We start from the raw sequence: 17,607 nt of genomic DNA, 5'->3' as shown, positions 1-17,607 counted from the left end.
CTTTCCCCCTTTATCAGTGCAGAGCTCAAAGCAGAGATTAAACAGCCCCCAAGGTAGATTCCCAGCACACACACACACACACACACACACATGATTCCCCCCCCCCCCCCCCCCCCCCCCACCCGCCTCTATTCCCCTTGGTTTTCGAACCTGTCGAACATTCAATTTCATGGCAAGTTTAACATTCAGCCGAAATACGGCAAAAACCTTCAATTGCAGGCCACAAAAAAGAGTCTAAAGAAAACTTTCTATTACCAAAAGAAAGTAAGAAAAAAAACCCCCGTGTCTGCAGACGACAAACGAGTGCAAAACAATTTAGCGGTTAAACCAAACAAAACGGAACAAAAAAGGCAAAAAATAAATTCAATTATTTGTGCAAATATTATGCAAATGGAGGGGTGGAGGGGGGGAAATCAACAGAAAAACGTGACACCACGGGGATGCCTCTAGACACCTCGAGGCTCCACAGGTTGGATGGACCTGTGTGTGTGTGTGTGTGTGTGTGTGGCTTTAAATGCAACAAAAGAACGATTGGGCCCAACCTTTTTGCTGTTTTGGGGGGGTCCTTCATTTTACATGTCACATGTTTCCCCCCACCCCCTTTCGGAGGCGGGTGCGGAGAACCGATCGACCTGTAAGGGGGTATGGGCCCCGGGCCCCTCTTCCCCTTTTGTTTTCCCCCGTTTGCTCTTCATTTTTTAACTCCATTTGCGTTTGCCTTTTGCCAACGTCAAACGTGCGGAAACGGAAATGGCTGCCATGTGGGTGTGCGTGTGTGTGTGTGTGTGTGTGTGAGGCATAAATGTTTGCCTGTATCCGTATCCTTCTTGATCCCTTTTCGTTGAGGGCCATGGGGGGGCTCTCCGAATTGGAATTGCTCGAAATCCAATTGAAATGTTTGCTGCTGTCCGTGCACTCCGTTCTGTGCAGGGTGCAGGACTCCAGGAATCATCTGGCTCTCTGGCTGTCTGCCTGTCTGGCTGCTTGGACAGTCAATCAGTCAGACTGTCAAACAGTTTGTCAGTCGGGGTTTTTGATATAGTTTTGAATAGCAGTCTGTCAATCCTGTCTGTAACCTGCCGCTCTGCGTCTCTCTCCCTCGATATTTGATTGACATTTTAACTACAACGAAAATATGACGGGATGTCCTTAGCTGGTCTCCTCCGAGCGGGCATGGGGCATCGGGTGGCTCCTGGGTCTGGGGTTCATTGAGCTCCTGGCCTCTGAAAGGGATCGGGGGCCCAGGCAATTTGTTAATGACATTTTAAACGTTTCTAAATTACGCATACGCCCCGTTAAACCATTCATTTTCCGCTCGTAGGCCACTTGCCTTTCGCCCACTTCGTTTCGCATAATTATAGATTAGGCCTGGACAAATAACAGTAGAGGAGGAAATCAGAGAAAAGCGAATGAAAATTGCATTGAAGAAATTATAGCTTTTCCAAGCGAGGGGAATATCGGAATTTAAAGCAGAGTTTATTTTATTTGAATTGTGAATTGAATAATATCAAGTGTATGTTTCTCGGGCTGCAAGTGAGGGCAATTTTTTGCATTCACTCTACCATTTGTTGCCTGTTTAAATGCATTTGACATCCTTTATGTCACACAAACAGGAGAGTGGCTCTTGTGTCTGCAGGAGTGCTCGAATGGCAATGCGTTTTTTTCTGCTCTAATTAAACGAAAATGTGTCTGCGTAATGAGCCAACAAGTCGAGACAAAATCTTAACAAACAGCACCTAAATCGACATTAAACAAAGGCCCCCCCTACCAACCCCCGCTCCCTCCCAGAGTCAAAAGGTTAGAAGAACCAACAAGAGCCCCAACAGAACAGAAGGAGGGATCCTTCCGCGGCTGCAATGCTAAATATTCCCAGAGAAAGAATGAGAAAAGAACAAAGAGAGAGTGGCTTTAGGGCTGCAACCTGCGGATACCCTTACGGAGGGGTCCTTTGTACAGAAGGAGGGTAAATGGAATATATTTCGAAGGTTTGCCCCGACTTTTTCAAAGTACTTTGAATACCCTTCTGCAAAAGGGGCAAAAGCGAGGCGAAAGCAGGAAGAAATTACGGAAACAGGAAAACATAAACATGTTGGCCCTGGGCCCTGGGTCCTGGTCCTGGTCCTGGTGCTGAGACTGACGACTGTTGCCATATTTTTCCATAAATTATGAGCTGGGAAACATTTCAAGGCAGCAGAAGCACCAGCCACGGCCTCAGAGAAGGCTACTGGAGTGGTGGAGTAGCCATTACGCGTATTTAACAGAAGGAGGCACACCGAACAGGCACCGGAGGACGGCGAATGTCTAAGTCTGTCTATTTATGCATAGAGCCGCCCCCTGCAATGCACTTTGAAGCCAGAGAGGGGGCCCAGGGAGGCGAGAGTGTGGAATTTTAATAAAGCCAACAGCAGAAGAGAAGTAGCCCAGAATCCAGGGACAAGCCGCAGCTGAGAAATATGTATCTAGAGGTAGGGATAATGTGATGATGAATATGATGAAGGGGGGGCCTGGTGGGGTGCCAGAGCAAACAACTTAATTAGCGCCCAGGACATGTGAGAGCCAATTACCACAGAAAGGGCCTTTAAAAGGTGGCGAATGGCGGACACGCGTCATGGAGCAGCGCCACTCGGCTGTTTGTGCCTTAAAAGAGTGCCAATCGGTGCCGCCTGGAGACAGGCCAATGGCAGGCAACGTGCTTTCAGATGTTTAAGAACATTTATAGGCCTTCTGAGCAGAGAATCGTGGCCATATTCCGCCTGGAGCCAGCCCACACACACCCACGCAGTCCATTACACACGCATTCCATTCCCAATTGTCGCATTCAGCCTCCAGTCTGTGGCGGGGAGGTCCACCCCAAAAAGCAGCCACAAAACAAATGCCTCACGCGTGCCCTTCGCCCCCTCTGCGTCCTTCCGTTGTGCATAAATTTTAAAACAATTAGTTTCAATTTGGAAATCCGCAAGCGAATAAACCGGGCAACACCTACAGGGGCAGGGGCAAGGGCAGGGGCAGGGTCTTCCCCTTTTCCGGAATGACTTGCCGCCATTAAGTCATGTATTCCCTTTGATATGTGACGCCTACCATGTCCATGGGTCCATGGGTCCATGGGTGGACTTTTCTGCTGCGCTGGAGGGTTGTTTGTTTTGCCACAAACCGCGGGGAGGGAAGGCTGCTGGGTAGAGGGGCAGGGGAGGGGCAAATGACAACGTGCTGCTGCCTAATGAATTTTGCAAAGGACTCGCGCTGATTGTTTAGGTGTAAGGATTTCATAATGAGCACATGTGTGCGTGTGTGTGTGTGTGTATCCTTTCGCCACATAAACGTGCAACCCCTCCCACCCCCCCTTGGAGCACTCGAACCTGTCCCCCTTTCAGATTTCCATTAACGCATTTACATAAATATTTACATATCTACCTCTCTCCCTCTCTCTCTCTCTCTCTCTGTCTCTGTCTCTTTGGGGGGCCCTCCCCCTCCCCCTCCCCCTTCAACTGTCAAGTTTAAAGTGTTTTGCTATTACCTTTTCAAGGGGCGACGCGGGGGGCAATTGTGTGGTGTGGGCCCTGTTGCAACCCCTTCTTTTTGCTCTCTCCATAGTTCCAGTTACACCCCTTGAAGAGGGGTGATACTTTGTGTTGGAGCAAAGACTACCATAGGGTTTTCCCTCGACTATCGGTGTCCTTTTGGGCAGGTGCCGCCTCCATTCCGTCCAAGTCGGACCAGAGAAACCAAATGAAAAAGATACAGATATAATTTCCTGACCAAAAAGAAGCCAAGGAAAACGGGGAGTGCAGGGACATCCCCCTTATGCCTGCCAGTGCATAAGATACTGCAAAAATCCACCCGAAAGTATGCAGGGACAAATAATGAACTAAAAGTATCTTTCCTCAAGGAAATTCTACTCGAAAATTATCATCAAGCGGAAAAATTCGACTAGAGTTCCATTTAGACATTCGATGGAGGACTCAAAGCAGGCTGTGTGTGTGTGTGTGTGTGTGCGTGTGTGTGTGTGTCCTTACATATGTAAATGTCTGCGCAGATTGAGCAACAATATCAACAGTCTGGCGGCAACAATTTGGTGGAGCATGGAACGCAAAAGTTTACACAATTCTGAGACAGAGACCAAACAAAAGGCGAACAAAAGGCGAAACCAATTACAAAAGGGGGTGGCTCCTGGGGGGCTGTGTGTGTGTGTGTGTCTGGATAAGCTTTAGACAAACTTGTTTCAAGAAAATCAAACGAAATTTCCAAATTAAACTGGATTTAAATAGCACCCCACCCCTTTTCTCGTTTGCTTTCTCCTTCTCTCAAGCGGCATGTAAATGTCATTGTAAAGCGGCATGACGCCCTGTGGGCGTGGCAGTCTCGATGCTGGCTGCCTCTGACGGTGTCGGTGGTGGCTGATTGACATGCCACAAGACAAGGGGGGGGGGGGGAGGCACAAGGTGGGGAGGAGGACTCGTTGAATGATTTGATATGAAAATTGCCTGGAATTATTGAATTAACATATGCTCGAATGGAGTTCAAGCATTTCCACCCCACAACCCCCCCTCCGCACCGCACTTAACCCCCCGCCCCCGCCCCCGCCCCCGTCTCTGTCTGCTGGGCGTGTGTGTGTGTGTGTGGTGGCATCTTATTACCAAAAGCGTATTAGCCATGATTGATTGCATTGAGCAATAATGACTTGTTGTTGTCCTTGTTCTGCATCTGAGGCAGGCTCTGCTCTGCTCTGCTCTGCTCTGCTGTCTGTGTGTGTGAAAGTGAATTTCCATTGCCTGATTGGTCCCTGGCTTTCGAGCTGCTTGCAACACATTTAGAAATCCCCTAAGGTGCCGATGCTCTGGCCTTGGCCAGGCACTTATTTGGTTATTCGTTTACCCACAATGAATACAAAAGGATTCACTAGATGTTGTGACTTTTTCGTGCCACAAAACATGTTCAATTTTAGTGCTCCCCCCCCAAAACAAGCGAGGCGGACTCTCTCTCTCTCTCTCTGCCGCTTTTTATGGCCATTCGGGTGGAAAACAAATAGTTTCATTATCCGCTGACCCACATTCAGTTTTTGGCGAGTCCTGTGGCCGGGGAGAGGGGGGGGGGGGGTGGGAAAGTTGCCCTCAGAACTTACCTCGAATCGATGCGCTGCAAATAGTCGAGGCGGCTCAAGTGCAATTCGCGCAAATGAAACAAGTTGAGGAACGCCACGGCCGGCAGGTGGGCGAACCGATTGCCTCCGAGGTTCAAATAGGTGAGATTCGAAAGTTTCGCCAGCTGCTGTGTGGGCACCGCCTGCAATGGTAAATGAAATAAAATATATAGTACAAGTGAGTCTTCTGTTTAGAGAGCATTTAAAAAACTGCAGAAATGTTTTTTTGGAGGAGTCGGAGGCGGCCCATCAAACATTAATGCCGGCCACTCAGTCCTGAAAACGTTTTGTGGTTCTGCATTTTACAGATGGTTTAGAGTGGCAATCGGAAGGGACTAGAGGAGAGCCACGACTTGCTTGATACCCCTTGAAGGGCTTTGATCGAGACACAAGGAATTACACGGGGTTGGGGCCTACGAAGCCTTCTTTTCGGAGACATTTTGATGGTTCCCGCCTTGTATTCCTGTGATTCCCTTCTTATGCGCCATCCGAAGCATGTAAGACCCTTTTAGAGGGTATACGAGACTCGTTACAGCGGAAACGGAAACGTACGTCATGTACTTCCCCCCCCACGGACCCTTGGCAGATTGCGGCCTCCTCCCCACCGCCCTTTGCCAATCACTCGCCGTTCCGTTTCCTTTTCTTTTTGACCAACAAATTCGTCTGTGGCGCTTTTTTTTTGGCCAGGCAATAAAATCAATCTTGCAGCGAATTTGTTACAACAACTCAGACAGCTTCGAGTGTGGCATGCATAAAAGAAAAGGTTGCCACTGGCAGCAGAAGGGGTGCACAGGGTTTTGGCCCCCCCCCCCCCCCTCCGTGGTGCTGTTGGCGTGTCGGAAGCTACGTGCCAGGCGTCCGGACACGAACACACTCCGCGATAACGTAATGAACATCATGGGGGGGGGGGAGGAGCGAAAGGGGGGGGGGGGGGGCAAATGTGTGTGAGGGGGTGGGTGGCCACCAAAGCTCTCCCATAAGGCAATGAAAATGGTTTGAAAATTCAAAGGCATTACGCATACGCAATGTAGGCCAAGCGGGGCAATTGTTTAACCAAATGGCAACACTCCTCCCCTCTCCCACCCACAATCTACCCCCCTTTCACTTTCACTTTCACTTCTCTCTCTTTCCCTCTCTTTCCCTCTCTGTTGATGTTTGTGCTGCACTCAAAGGAAAAGCGGCGACTAATTAAAAGCCTTTTGCCCCTTGTCCGGTTTTTATACCCGATACTCAAAATGAGTATTGGGGTATATTAGATTTGTGGTAAAAGTGGATGTGTGTAACGTCCAGAAGGAATCGTTTCCGACCCCATAAAGTATATATATTCTTGATCAGCATCAATAGCCGAGTCGATTGAGCCATGTCTGTCTGTCCGTCTGTCCGTCTGTCCGTCCGTCCGTCTGTCCGTCTGTCCGTCCCCTTCAGCGCCTAATGCTCAAAGACTATAAGAGCTAGAGCAACGATGTTTTGGATCCAGACTTCTGTGATATGTCACTGCTACAAAAATATTTCAAAACTTTGCCCCGCCCACTTCCGCCCCCACAAAGGGCGAAAATCTGTGGCATCCACAATTTTAAAGATACAAGAAAACCAAAAACGCAGAATCGTAGAGAATGACCATATCTTTTAGACTGCAGAATCTGAATTGGATCGTATTACTATTATAGCCAGCATCAAGAAAACAATTTCATTTTTTCTCGCCCTGTCTCTCTCTAACACACACGTAGCATAGGCGGCTTTGCTTAGAGTAAAACATTAGCGCCTAGATCTCAGAGACTATAAAAGCTAGAGCAACCAAATTTGGTATCCACACTCCTAATATATCGGACCGAGACGAGTTTGTTTCAAAATTTCGCCACACCCCCTTCCGCCCCCGCAAAGGATGCAAATCTGGGGATATTCACAAATCTCAGAGACTATTAAAGCTAGAGTAACCAAATTTGGTATCCGCACTTCTGTTAGATCTCACTATAAAACGTATATCTCAAAATTTCGCCACACCCCCTTCCGCCCCCACAAAGGACGAAAATCTGTTGCATCCACAATATTGCAGATTCGAGAAAACTAAAAACGCAGAATCATAGATAGCGACCATATCTATCAGATTGCTGAATCTGGATCAGATCAGATCATTTTTATAGCGAAAGGAAACAAATCAATTTGCAGTGGCTACGCAGCGCCCGACGTCACGCTCAGACTGATTTTCTGTCTCTCTCGCACGCACTCTTTGTCGTGTCGTTTAATATTAGCGGCGTCTGCCGGAGGAGAGCCATACTGACTTAGTATCGGGTATAACTGTAGAGTTGCGGTGTCCGCAGCAACTCACAACGTTCCCCCTCGTTCCTTTTCCTTTCTTCCCATTCCCCCCCCCCCCCCCCCCCCCCCTGCTGGCCGCAGTGCAGCGTGAAAAAAAAACTTTAGGGCGTGCAAAGCGGGCGCCAGGAGGGGTGGGCGTGGGCGTGGGCGTGGGGGCACCAAAGAAAGTGAAAATTATATTGACTTTGATTTTTCGCTAAAATTTCACTTTTATGACCAACCCTTTCTGTTTTCTCTCGGCTTTTCGGTGGGAAGGGGGAGGAAAATGTGAAAATTAAAGCAAATTTCAATCGAAAAAGAGAAAAGTTGAGATTTTATCGGAAATATCACATTCTTTGAAGGTCTTTGAAACCCCTCCCCCCCGCTCCCCTCTGTATAGTCCCCTGCCAGAAATCTCAGCAAGAAAATCCTGCAGCATCAAAGCAACTTTACAGTTGTGCAACGATACGCAAAATTTATGCAACAACATGAAACTGTGGCAAAGTAAAGAGAATAAATAAATACATAAACTGTCAGTGAATAAATAAAATGCAAATTCAAATGCAGAGTAAATTGGTTCATATTCAAACTTTTTCCCCACTCGTACACATATTTTTGCAATTATTTTTGATCTGCCAGCAGATGAGTAAATATTTTTGTTAATTTATGGAAAACGAGCTTGTCAACAAACTCTAATGAAAAATCAATGGTCCGCGAGGGAATGCCGAAAATAATCAATCAATTGTGCGTATTATTCCAGGTTTTTGCTACACTCTAAAATGGTGAATCGAGTGAATCCCTGGAAACAAACACATGGCGCACCCAGAGATGTCTCGGACGACTGAGGCCAGGCACTCCATAAGTCATATGCATGGCCGTTGCGGTGTGTGTTGTTCCAGGCGTAGACATAGTGCCATTGCAGGCTCCCCCCGACTCCCGATGGCCGGAGGAAACTGTGCACAATTTCATGGACTAGCCGCATGCCAAGGGAGCGAAGGAAGGCGGGTCGAGTAGTGCATAATAAAACAACAATCTGTCCAATAGGAAAAAGAATGCATGCCATTCGAGAATACCGAAAGGGGACCCAGCCAGAGAAGGGGTAGGGCTTGGGCTTGGGCTTGGACCGGTGCCGTACCATATTTCAACTACAAAATGCCAAAAGGTATTTTAAGTAGTTTCGAACTGATTCCGAGCGCCATAAATTCCAGCTACGTTGAGTACGCGCGGTTTGCTCCTGGTTGCTGGTTGCTGGTTGCTGTTTCTGCTGTGGCACCTGCTTAGGATCCAGGATGCAGACAGGACCAGACAGTAAGCAGCAGCAGGACCACACTCTCCCGCACGTTAAACCCTTCTAAAGACCAGAACTCGGCTGTACAGGCCGGTGGAGAGCGGGGATTACATTCATCCAGTTTGCATAAAAGGATGCCGACGAGGCTGCTGCATCCTGGCCGTAGTCTGGCAGAGTCTGTGATTGCATAAAAACGAAACGCATTTCGCATTTCGCCTCTCTCTCATGGCATTTCGCCTCCTAGCAGAGGATTTACACAGCCAGTGAAGAGCACTCCCAGTGAGATGCTTCCTAATGATTTGGTCTGTGCTAAATTTAAGACGCCAGCGTTGGCCAAAAAGCTGTGATTAAACGTTCTATATTTAGTCGCCTTTCACGCGAGAGACAAGCCAGAAGGCAGAGCGGGCTGAAGCTCCTTAAAGGCATACTTTTTGAACGGGGTTTGAAGCAGCTTTAAGTCTGTCCTGGACCAAGGATATGCATAACTCTGGCAGAGACGCAGAGGCAACATTTAACAAAACAAAAAAACCCGGAGAAATGTTGGCCAAATGGCCGGGGGCCTAAGCAAAGGAAGCCCTAGCAGGAAAGGACCAGAAAGGACTCTCTGCGAAAGGAGTGCGTATGCGATGTGTGTGTGTGGGTGTTACTGTTATTAATTTTGCGTATGCAAAATGCCAGCAAACTCCAGGAAGGACCTGGCAGGGCCCTGAAATCCGCTTGGTCACAGGATTCCGTCCTGACAGAGTGTCTAAATTTATGAGCCAAGCAATGAGGCTGCCCCTGCCCCTGCCCCTGGCCCTCTGCTTCCACTCACCGTGAGATTGTTATCCGCCAGATCCAAGTGCTTCAGCGAGATGAGCCCCTCGAAGGCGCTGCCATCCAGCTCGCTCATCACATTCCCCCTGAGGCTGAGGGCCAGCAGATCCTTCAGTCCCTCGAAGCTGTCGTTGCGCACAAACTCCACCAGGTTGTCGGACATGTCCAGGCTCTTGAGGGCGTGCAGATGCCACAGATTGCTGGCCGGGACGTCGAGCAGGCGATTGTTGCGAAACACGAGCACCTCCAGCGCGGCCATGCCCTTGAAGCAGTTGTCCTCGAGACTCACAATATTGTTGTTGGTCAGGTCGAGCTCCACCAGCGAGGCCAGGTCGCCGAGGGCCGTCGGATGCACCGTCTCGATGCGGTTGTAGCCGAGGTCCAGCAGCAGCAGATTGGTCAGTCCCTTGAAGGCGTGCTTGTGCAGGGAGCTGACCAGGTTCCTGCTCAGGTTGAGCGTCCGCAGCTCCGACTGGTACTCGAAGTTCTTCGAGCCCAGCGTCTCGATGATGTTCTGCGAGAGGTCGAGTATCTCCAGCTTCATGTAGAACGGCAGCGAGAACTCCAGGTTGCGTATCCGGTTGAGCGTCAGATTGATGTACTTGGTCTCGGGATTCAGCTGGATGGGCACATCCTCCAGGGCGGCATCCACGCACAAAGCCCGGCTGTTGGCCTCGCCGCCCAGGCACTGGCACTTGGAGGGGCAGAAGGCCCGTATCTGTGGCAGTGGCAGGAGCAGCACCAGCAGAAGGAGCAGCCGCACAGGCACGGCTCTGCTCCTTCCTGTCGCTGTCGCTGTCGCTGTCGTTGTGGTTGCGGTGGTGTCTGTGTGGTCGGCCATTTTGTATGCGCTGCTAATAGACGACGACGCTGCTTCCGGTTGCTACTTGGGTTCGATAATTATTTGTTGTCCTGCGTGCGGCGAGTGCGGTGTTACCACCAATTATTGCACATCTTGGCTGCTTAATGGGTTTCTGCAACGAAAAGGGGAGGCCAAAGGGGCGGCTGATTAATAATTTGTAAACCAAAATACCCCCATTCTCCTCTAGGGGGGGGGGGGGGGGGGGGGGCACTCTTTATTCTATTGAAAATTAGCGAATATTTTAATGAAGATACTCCTGCAGGATATCTGGGAGTTTTCGCACCTTTTTTTCGGGCGGAAAACTTTTGCGGGCGGCCCAGAGGTGGAGACAGTGCCACGCCGCCGCCACGACAGTGCCAAGATTTATGTGCATAAGTTGGTGGCTAATATTTCATAAAAGTCGAGACGCAGACACAGCCAAAACTGAGAAGAGTCCCTCTTCGAAGGGGGGAGCCGCAGAGAAATGGCGAAGCGAGCCTGTCGCTTCATTTTAGGTCGGGATAACTTTTCTTTTTTTTTTTTATGCTGACAACTTTGCATTTTGAAAGTTGCCGAGTTGCCAGCCAGCCAGCCAGCCAGTCGGAGGAGGGGGACGCGGGACGGTGGACGGGGGATTCTAGGCCCAGTCTGGTGCATTTTATGGCTTATAAGTTTTGCATAATGCAGTCCATGCAGACCGTTTAATAGTTATGGCCATGATGAGCTCCTCTCTCCAACGAAGAGAGGGCGGAGGAAACCCGAAAATGAGAGAATTCAGGAGAATTCAAGGGGAGGGGTCACTGAAAACAGTTCCTTGAACTTTGAATGCGATTTGGAGTCACTTGGCTACATATTTGGCCAGCGGCAGCACTCAATTAAGTAATTAACATATTACATATGCAGGCGGGCCTATGGCATGTGGCATGCGGCATGTGGCATGTCTGTGTGTGTGTGTGTGTGCCCCATTCAATTCTGTTTACCTCTTTTGATTTGCATACAAAACGACAAACAATGGAGGCCACAAGCAGCCCTCGATTGCTCGTCTCTTTGGGGCACACACACACAATGGCCTTAACTAGCTGTAAAACAAATAATAAAGACCAAAACGCCAACTTTAGAGGTTTCATAGTGTCAACAAAAGTTGAAAGCTCACACAGGCTCCTCCATTCCATCTCTGGTCTCGCTGCTCCCCTCCAGCCCCTCCTTCGTTCTGATTGTGGTTCATATTTTGCGTTAAAAAAAGGCCATCTACCACTCTCCCACTCTCTTTCGCTGGCTGCTCGCTTTCGGGAAAATTGTGAAAAATTCACTGCCGTGCGAATTATTAAGTTCCACTTTTCAGTTCCCTCGTTGAGGCTCTTTTCAGATACCCTTTTCTGCTCCTTTGGGGGCGGCCTGTTTGTGGCGAAAATCTTTGATTGGCATCGACTAGTTAAAGGGTATCCGCCAAGTGTTTTATTTCTATATATTCCCCTCCTCCCCCCATCCCCGCACAAAAGGATATATGTGGTTTCGTGTGTGCGTTTTTGTTTGTGCCAAAGGAAAGTTTTTCTTTTTTTTTAGTTTTAATAAACTTTCGCACGGAAAGCGAACTCAACTTTGGTTCTGTTTTTGCCCCTGCCGCTGCCTCTCTGCCACCAAATTGTTTGTCGGCTGTGACCGAAACGGTGAAGAGGCCTATAAGTGGAACGGGCGGGGGTCGGGGGCAGGGGCATGATTTCATTGTGGCAAATATTTTGAAAGCAAACTTGCTGCCCAAAGAGAGAGAGAGGAACGGCAGGGGGCGGAGGCAGAGGCAGGCAGTTGATTGTTGGGCAAAGGGGAGCGGGAGGGTGATCCTGTGTCAAAGGCCAACTAGTTGAGAGAGCGGTGGGCGGGGGTGGGGCTGGGAGAGGGAGAGGGGATAGGTGTCCAGAGCAATCGAAGAGAATCCATCATTTATCAGCCCCTCAAGAGCTTTGGGTCGGCCCTCTGTCATTCCTTAAGGCAGGATCCGCCCCACAGGCGGCTCATTCGTGATTCCTGATTCCTTGGGCCACCTTTAAACGGATTACAGCTTTAAGCTTATTTTAATCTTGGATTTGGGGCGGCACTTTCTCATTTCATTTGGGCATATTTCGCTCCTATTTCCTGCTCCTTTCCTTTCTGCCCGTGCTGCTCGCCCTCATTCGCTTTATGACTGGAGGTAAACCAAAAAATCCAATCAACACACAGATTCCCCCAGACACACAGAGGCTCCCTCCCCTCTTTGGCACCCCCCCGCCCCCCCGTTTTGGTGTTCAGTTTTTATAAGCTTCATTTAATTATATTGACATTGTGTGAGCTTTCCTTTTGCTTTCTCTTTGCAGGTAAGCCGCCGGAAAAGCAAAAGAAAATCAAGCTCAAGGAGTGCGACACCCGAAAGGACTCCCAGTGCGAGTCCTTATCCCACGTTCCTCATTTGAACTTAAATGCCATAAAAATGGAAAAATAATGTCTGTGGAGAGTGCAGAGTGGAGAGGAGCAACAACTGATGATAATAGAAAGAGCTAGAGGGGAGACACTACGGAAAAGGACCTTAGCTACGCCCCCCCCACCGCCCCTCTCTCTGCCATGCATAAAGTTTGCACATAAATTTTGTCCCGGAAAAAGCTGGGCCATCGACTTTAAAGGCCACAAATGGGGGAGGTCAGGGTTCCCGCCGCCCCAGTCGTGCCACCACATGCCCCATGCCCCATGCCCCCCATGCCCCTTGCCCCCCATGCCCCTTGCCACAAGTCAAGTCAAGCAATCAAAGGTGAAAAACTTTTGTGAACTATGCGAAGAGCACACAAAGTCAATATTAATATTCACTTAGTCGTGGAGACTGACAATGGCCAGAACGAGGGGCAGAACGAGGGGCAGAACGAGGGGCAGAACGAGGGGCAGAGGCACAGAGGCAGAACCAGAAGCAGTCATGGAGCCCAGAGCCAGAGCCAGAGCCAGAGCAGGAGCTACAACTGTGGAAAAACCAGGCAGGCAAATGCCAAGCAAATTGAAAATGCGACGAAAAACGTGAGATGCCGTCGCACTTGGGTCGCACTCCGCCTCCTCCTCTACCCCCTCCTCTTGAGCAACGTGCCCGAGTGCGTTTATTTTTATCAAGATTAGCATTTGCTCCTCTTCACGGCTGTGGGGCATGGTCGGGGGTCTGTTATTGGATAGGCAAACACAATACAAAAGAAAGAGAGCCAGAGAGCCAGAGAGAGAGAGAAAAAACGGCAAAGGAGCACCGAGAATTCCCAGAGTTTGCACGCACAAATTGTCTCCCCGGACGGGGGCTGGGGGACGGGGGATGGGGGAGAGATGCCTTTAAAGATGAATTGTTTTTGTCACCACAGTGCAGTGGCAGTTGCAGTGGCAGTGGCAGCTCTCCCCTTCCCCTTCCCCATCGCCCCTTTTTGGCAGCGAATTTCCAACGTTTTTCCCCGTGATTTGTCTGCACTCATAATTAATGGCATTATTCTGCCCCAGCAGGGGACCCCAAGCCAGAGAAGTGGCCTACAAATCGCATGATTCTATTGATCTACAAGAGTATCTCACAGGACTCTCAATAGTGGAGATGAACCAAGAGAACTACCCGTAAAGATCAACGAAATATTGAGCCATACGAAAGGAAGGTACAGCAGTTGATTGTTCTTCCATTCAGTGTATTGTGGAATGTCCATTTTCTACCCTTCTCTTTGCAAATATTTTCCCTTCAATTTAAACCCCCCCCCCAAAAAAAAACTCCACTCATTAAAAGAAAACAAACCCCCAGCTCACCCGCCGAGGGGAAAACTCTGCAAATAAAGTGCAGCCCCGAAAAATGGTGGCCTGGGAAAATGGAAAACTTTGCGCACATGTGTGCGCTGGCCAGGAATTTTTATTTAATTTATATATATATATATATATATGTAGTTTTTTTTGGCCAACACTTTGCTTGATTTGCCACAAAAAAAGAAGGCGAGAAAAAGAACAGGGTCCGAGGGGGGGGGGGAAATGGCTTAATAACCAAGAACCTCGAGGCAGTGGCCACAGGGGAGGGGAGTGGGGAGGAGGGGAGGCGCAATTGCAGACGCCGTGGCAGACGCCAGACGAGACGCCATGCGGCAAAATAAAAACACCAACGAAAAAAGAGCCCAACACACAAGTGAGGTATTTAAAAAAAAAGAATAGATATATATAAGAGTATAGGAATACCCTTGATGGCAGGAGGGTATAGCGGTTTCAGATTTCAGGAAGGTAGAGATCTGTATGGGATCTGTATGGGTGGGTTAGCCTTCTTCTAAAGCTATTTCCATTTAAAAAATGCCACCCAAACTGAAGACTTATACATATATTATTTGATATATATCTCGGTCTAGTTAGGCCTAGAAATCGGCGGTATATCATCAATAGGGAACTCCAAGAAAAATAAACTCTTGGAAGGGTATCATGGGCTTCGGTGTGTGGTCTCAGATACATATATACTGTATCCAGCCAAAGCTGTGCCTGTCTCTGCGTATATATCATTTCGTGGAGTGTTTCGCCGTAGAAGCAAAGGAAATAATGCGACAATTGCATTAAGTCCACACGAGAGGGAGAGGGACAGAGAGCGGGAGACAGAGAGAGAGCAAATGAAATATTTTATCTTTATATGCAATTTCCCCTTGGTTTTATCTCTCCGCCTCCCCTACTTTTCTTCTCATTTTTATTTAGTTTTTCTTCTGTTTTTTTTTTTGTTTTTTTGGTGGGTCTCGCGCTGCGGTGCACTAAATGTTTAAAATGGTTTAGAGATCCCTAACTCGTTTTTATTGTGTCGCATGTCATGGCTGCGGCAGGAGGAGTCCTTCAGTGTCCTTCCGCTTAAGCTTGGGATGACATAGAAGCTGTTGAAACCCTCAAGACTTAAGCACTTTATGGTTGGAAAGATACTTTAAAGCTACGCAGGGGGGAAACGAGAGAAGAAAGGAAAACAAAAACCGGAAAATGTTGGAAAATTCCAAGAAAATACAAGACATGTGGTGGCTCCTTTGGGCCCTCGATTTAAAGTCTATTAAAGGGGCTTTTGGGCCCCTCATAAATCCTCAAAAATGGAACCATTTCGATGCCTATTTCTGGGCCATATAACTTTTTAAAATCAACTCAAATTTCCTTGGAAATTTCTCTACAATTTTTAGCTTGGAATTTGCCTCTAAATTTAGTTGAAACAGCCACTAAAAATCGATACACACTCCTTTCCCGAGTCCAACGCACTTTTGGCGTTTTTGGCTGCTGCCTCAGCGGAAAAAAAGGACAGGAAATAAAAGAACTTTGGGCCAGTGGCACAATAATTTGGCACGCAAACCTTTTTTTTTTTGCCACACCCCTAGAGCGGGGTGGTGTTGCATAAAAAATGAAGTGAAATACGTTTTCGGGGAACCAGAGAAGGAGCCAAAAACCCAGAGCCCCGGCCAGAGGACATTAAAAAATTGCCAAAAGTCAACTCCTGAAAGGCACTAGAGGGACCTCCACACACACAGTCAGGCAGGCAGGGAGGAGAGGGCTTAGTGGCAGAGAGTTATGAGCAGGGGTAGTATCTGGATTTGGGGCAGGTCCTTTTTATAGTTTGCTTTGCGGATAAACATATAACAATTAGAGAGACCCAGAGAACCAGGGAGAACCCCCCCTCTCCCAGCTCCATTTCTCTTTGTCTCGTTCTTTGTTTTGTTGGATTGCCCAATGGGGAAATGTTTGGGGGGTGCCGCACATATGAGACACTCACAGGACACACAGGACTGCGGACTGCGGACTGCGGACTGGTCCCCTGCTAAATATTTGAGTAGATTTCATATTTAATTCACTTTAAGGGCAGCGAAGTCGTTTCTTTTTTTTTTTTGTATCTGCTTCCAGTCTACTATGCAAATGAGCCCCGGACAATTTGGGTCAAAGTTCAGGATGTAGGCGTGTCTGCCTGGGTGAATATTTATGGGGCCCCGAAGAGCCGTGTGGGACTACCTCAAGCGGGGCAAAATGTGGCAGAAAATTAAGTTTTTAAACAGAATTTAGTGTATAATTTATTCTCAAAGAAATATTCAAGTCTTTCACAAGTTTTTCCAGTCCCAACATCGATCCCCTTCGAAAGTTCACAAATTCCGAATATATCAAAAGGGTTAAGGGGGCCCCCGCCGCCGCCCCCCCCCCCTCCCCTTTCTACTGCAAAATATGTTGTAAAAATTTAACAGTCAGCAAACATAAATTAATTTAACAAATGAACAGCACACAAAAGGGAAAACGACACGAAAGAATCCCAGGAATTTAACCTGAGAACATAAATTTTCTTCCCCCCCCCCCCCCCACACGAACACTTTCCTCCCTTTTGAGAGGGGGAAAAGCAAATGTTCATTAATATGCGAGACACATTTGGAGCAAAGCAGAGAAAGTGTGCGGGGGGGGGGGGGGGGAGAACAAAGAAAATGGAAAAGAAAAACATTTGGGGGAATGTGGAATTTTCGAAAATTTATTAATTGCCCGCCAAATAAGCTGCAAGCATTAACATGTTCATAATTTTTATTGGCCAACAGAAGGGCAGGGGAGGGGTGGAAAATATGTGGAAATCTTGGGCAAAACAAAGGAAAATCCCAGGGGGTGAGGCAGGTCTAAGAAAGGGTAGCCTTAGATGCCCCTGAAGATTAATCTTCTTGTAAAGTGATTCTATTTTGAGGGAAGAATATTCTTTAGAAAGAATACATTTAGGTATTTCCATAGATTTCCATAAAAATATGCCATTTCTGCAGAAAAGTCCTCCAAAGGATGACACAAATAACTCCAGAAAAAAGCAGAAGCGGGTATAGGTCAGGGATATGTCTGCCATTTCCAATGAAACATTTTGTCAGATCAATAATTTACCAAATAAAATGGATAAATCGAGTGGGGCCAGCTGTTGAGTGCCTCTCGCTTTCCAGGCCACGCCCACAGGGGTGGGGGCGCAATCAAAGGAGGAGAAGAGCTGAAATTCATGGCCTTTTAATTGCAGTTGGCAGCGCGAAGGCGCAGAGAGAGAGAGGATGGAAGGCAGCAGTCGATGAAGCATTTTTGGGTTTTGTCCTTTCATTCGATGGAGGGACTTTCTCCACCTCCCTTCTACATATATATATATGTGTATATATATAGACACAATTGTTAATTGAATTGAAGGCCAAGCTGAAAAATGGGGGCTGACACTCGCCCCAACGACAACCTGTGGCTTCTGCCGCTTGAGTGATTTATGGT

The 17,607-nt window shown here is 48.1% G+C and overlaps 1 protein-coding gene across 2 annotated transcripts in view; it reads right to left on the bottom strand.

Annotated features, from left to right (window-relative positions):
- Fili (Fish-lips) overlaps positions 1-17,607 on the bottom strand; it is a 78,434-nt gene that overhangs the window by 3,160 nt on the left and 57,667 nt on the right. For both annotated transcript variants that reach the window (XM_015185024.2, XM_002138777.4), the window contains 2 exons: positions 9,535-10,510; positions 5,120-5,280 (listed from right to left, as the gene is read on the bottom strand). In XM_015185024.2, coding sequence (XP_015040510.2) covers positions 5,120-5,280; positions 9,535-10,377 — 1,004 coding nt within the window. In that variant the 5' untranslated portion in view covers positions 10,378-10,510. The remainder of the gene's footprint in view (positions 1-5,119; positions 5,281-9,534; positions 10,511-17,607) is intronic.

The sequence above is a fragment of the Drosophila pseudoobscura genome, chromosome 3, assembly GCF_009870125.1.
Source record: "Drosophila pseudoobscura strain MV-25-SWS-2005 chromosome 3, UCI_Dpse_MV25, whole genome shotgun sequence".
In the NCBI taxonomy this organism is placed as follows: Eukaryota; Metazoa; Arthropoda; class Insecta; order Diptera; family Drosophilidae; genus Drosophila; species Drosophila pseudoobscura.
The sequence above is the reverse complement of the archived record's forward strand: the minus strand, read 5'-3'. Positions and strand labels throughout refer to the sequence as shown.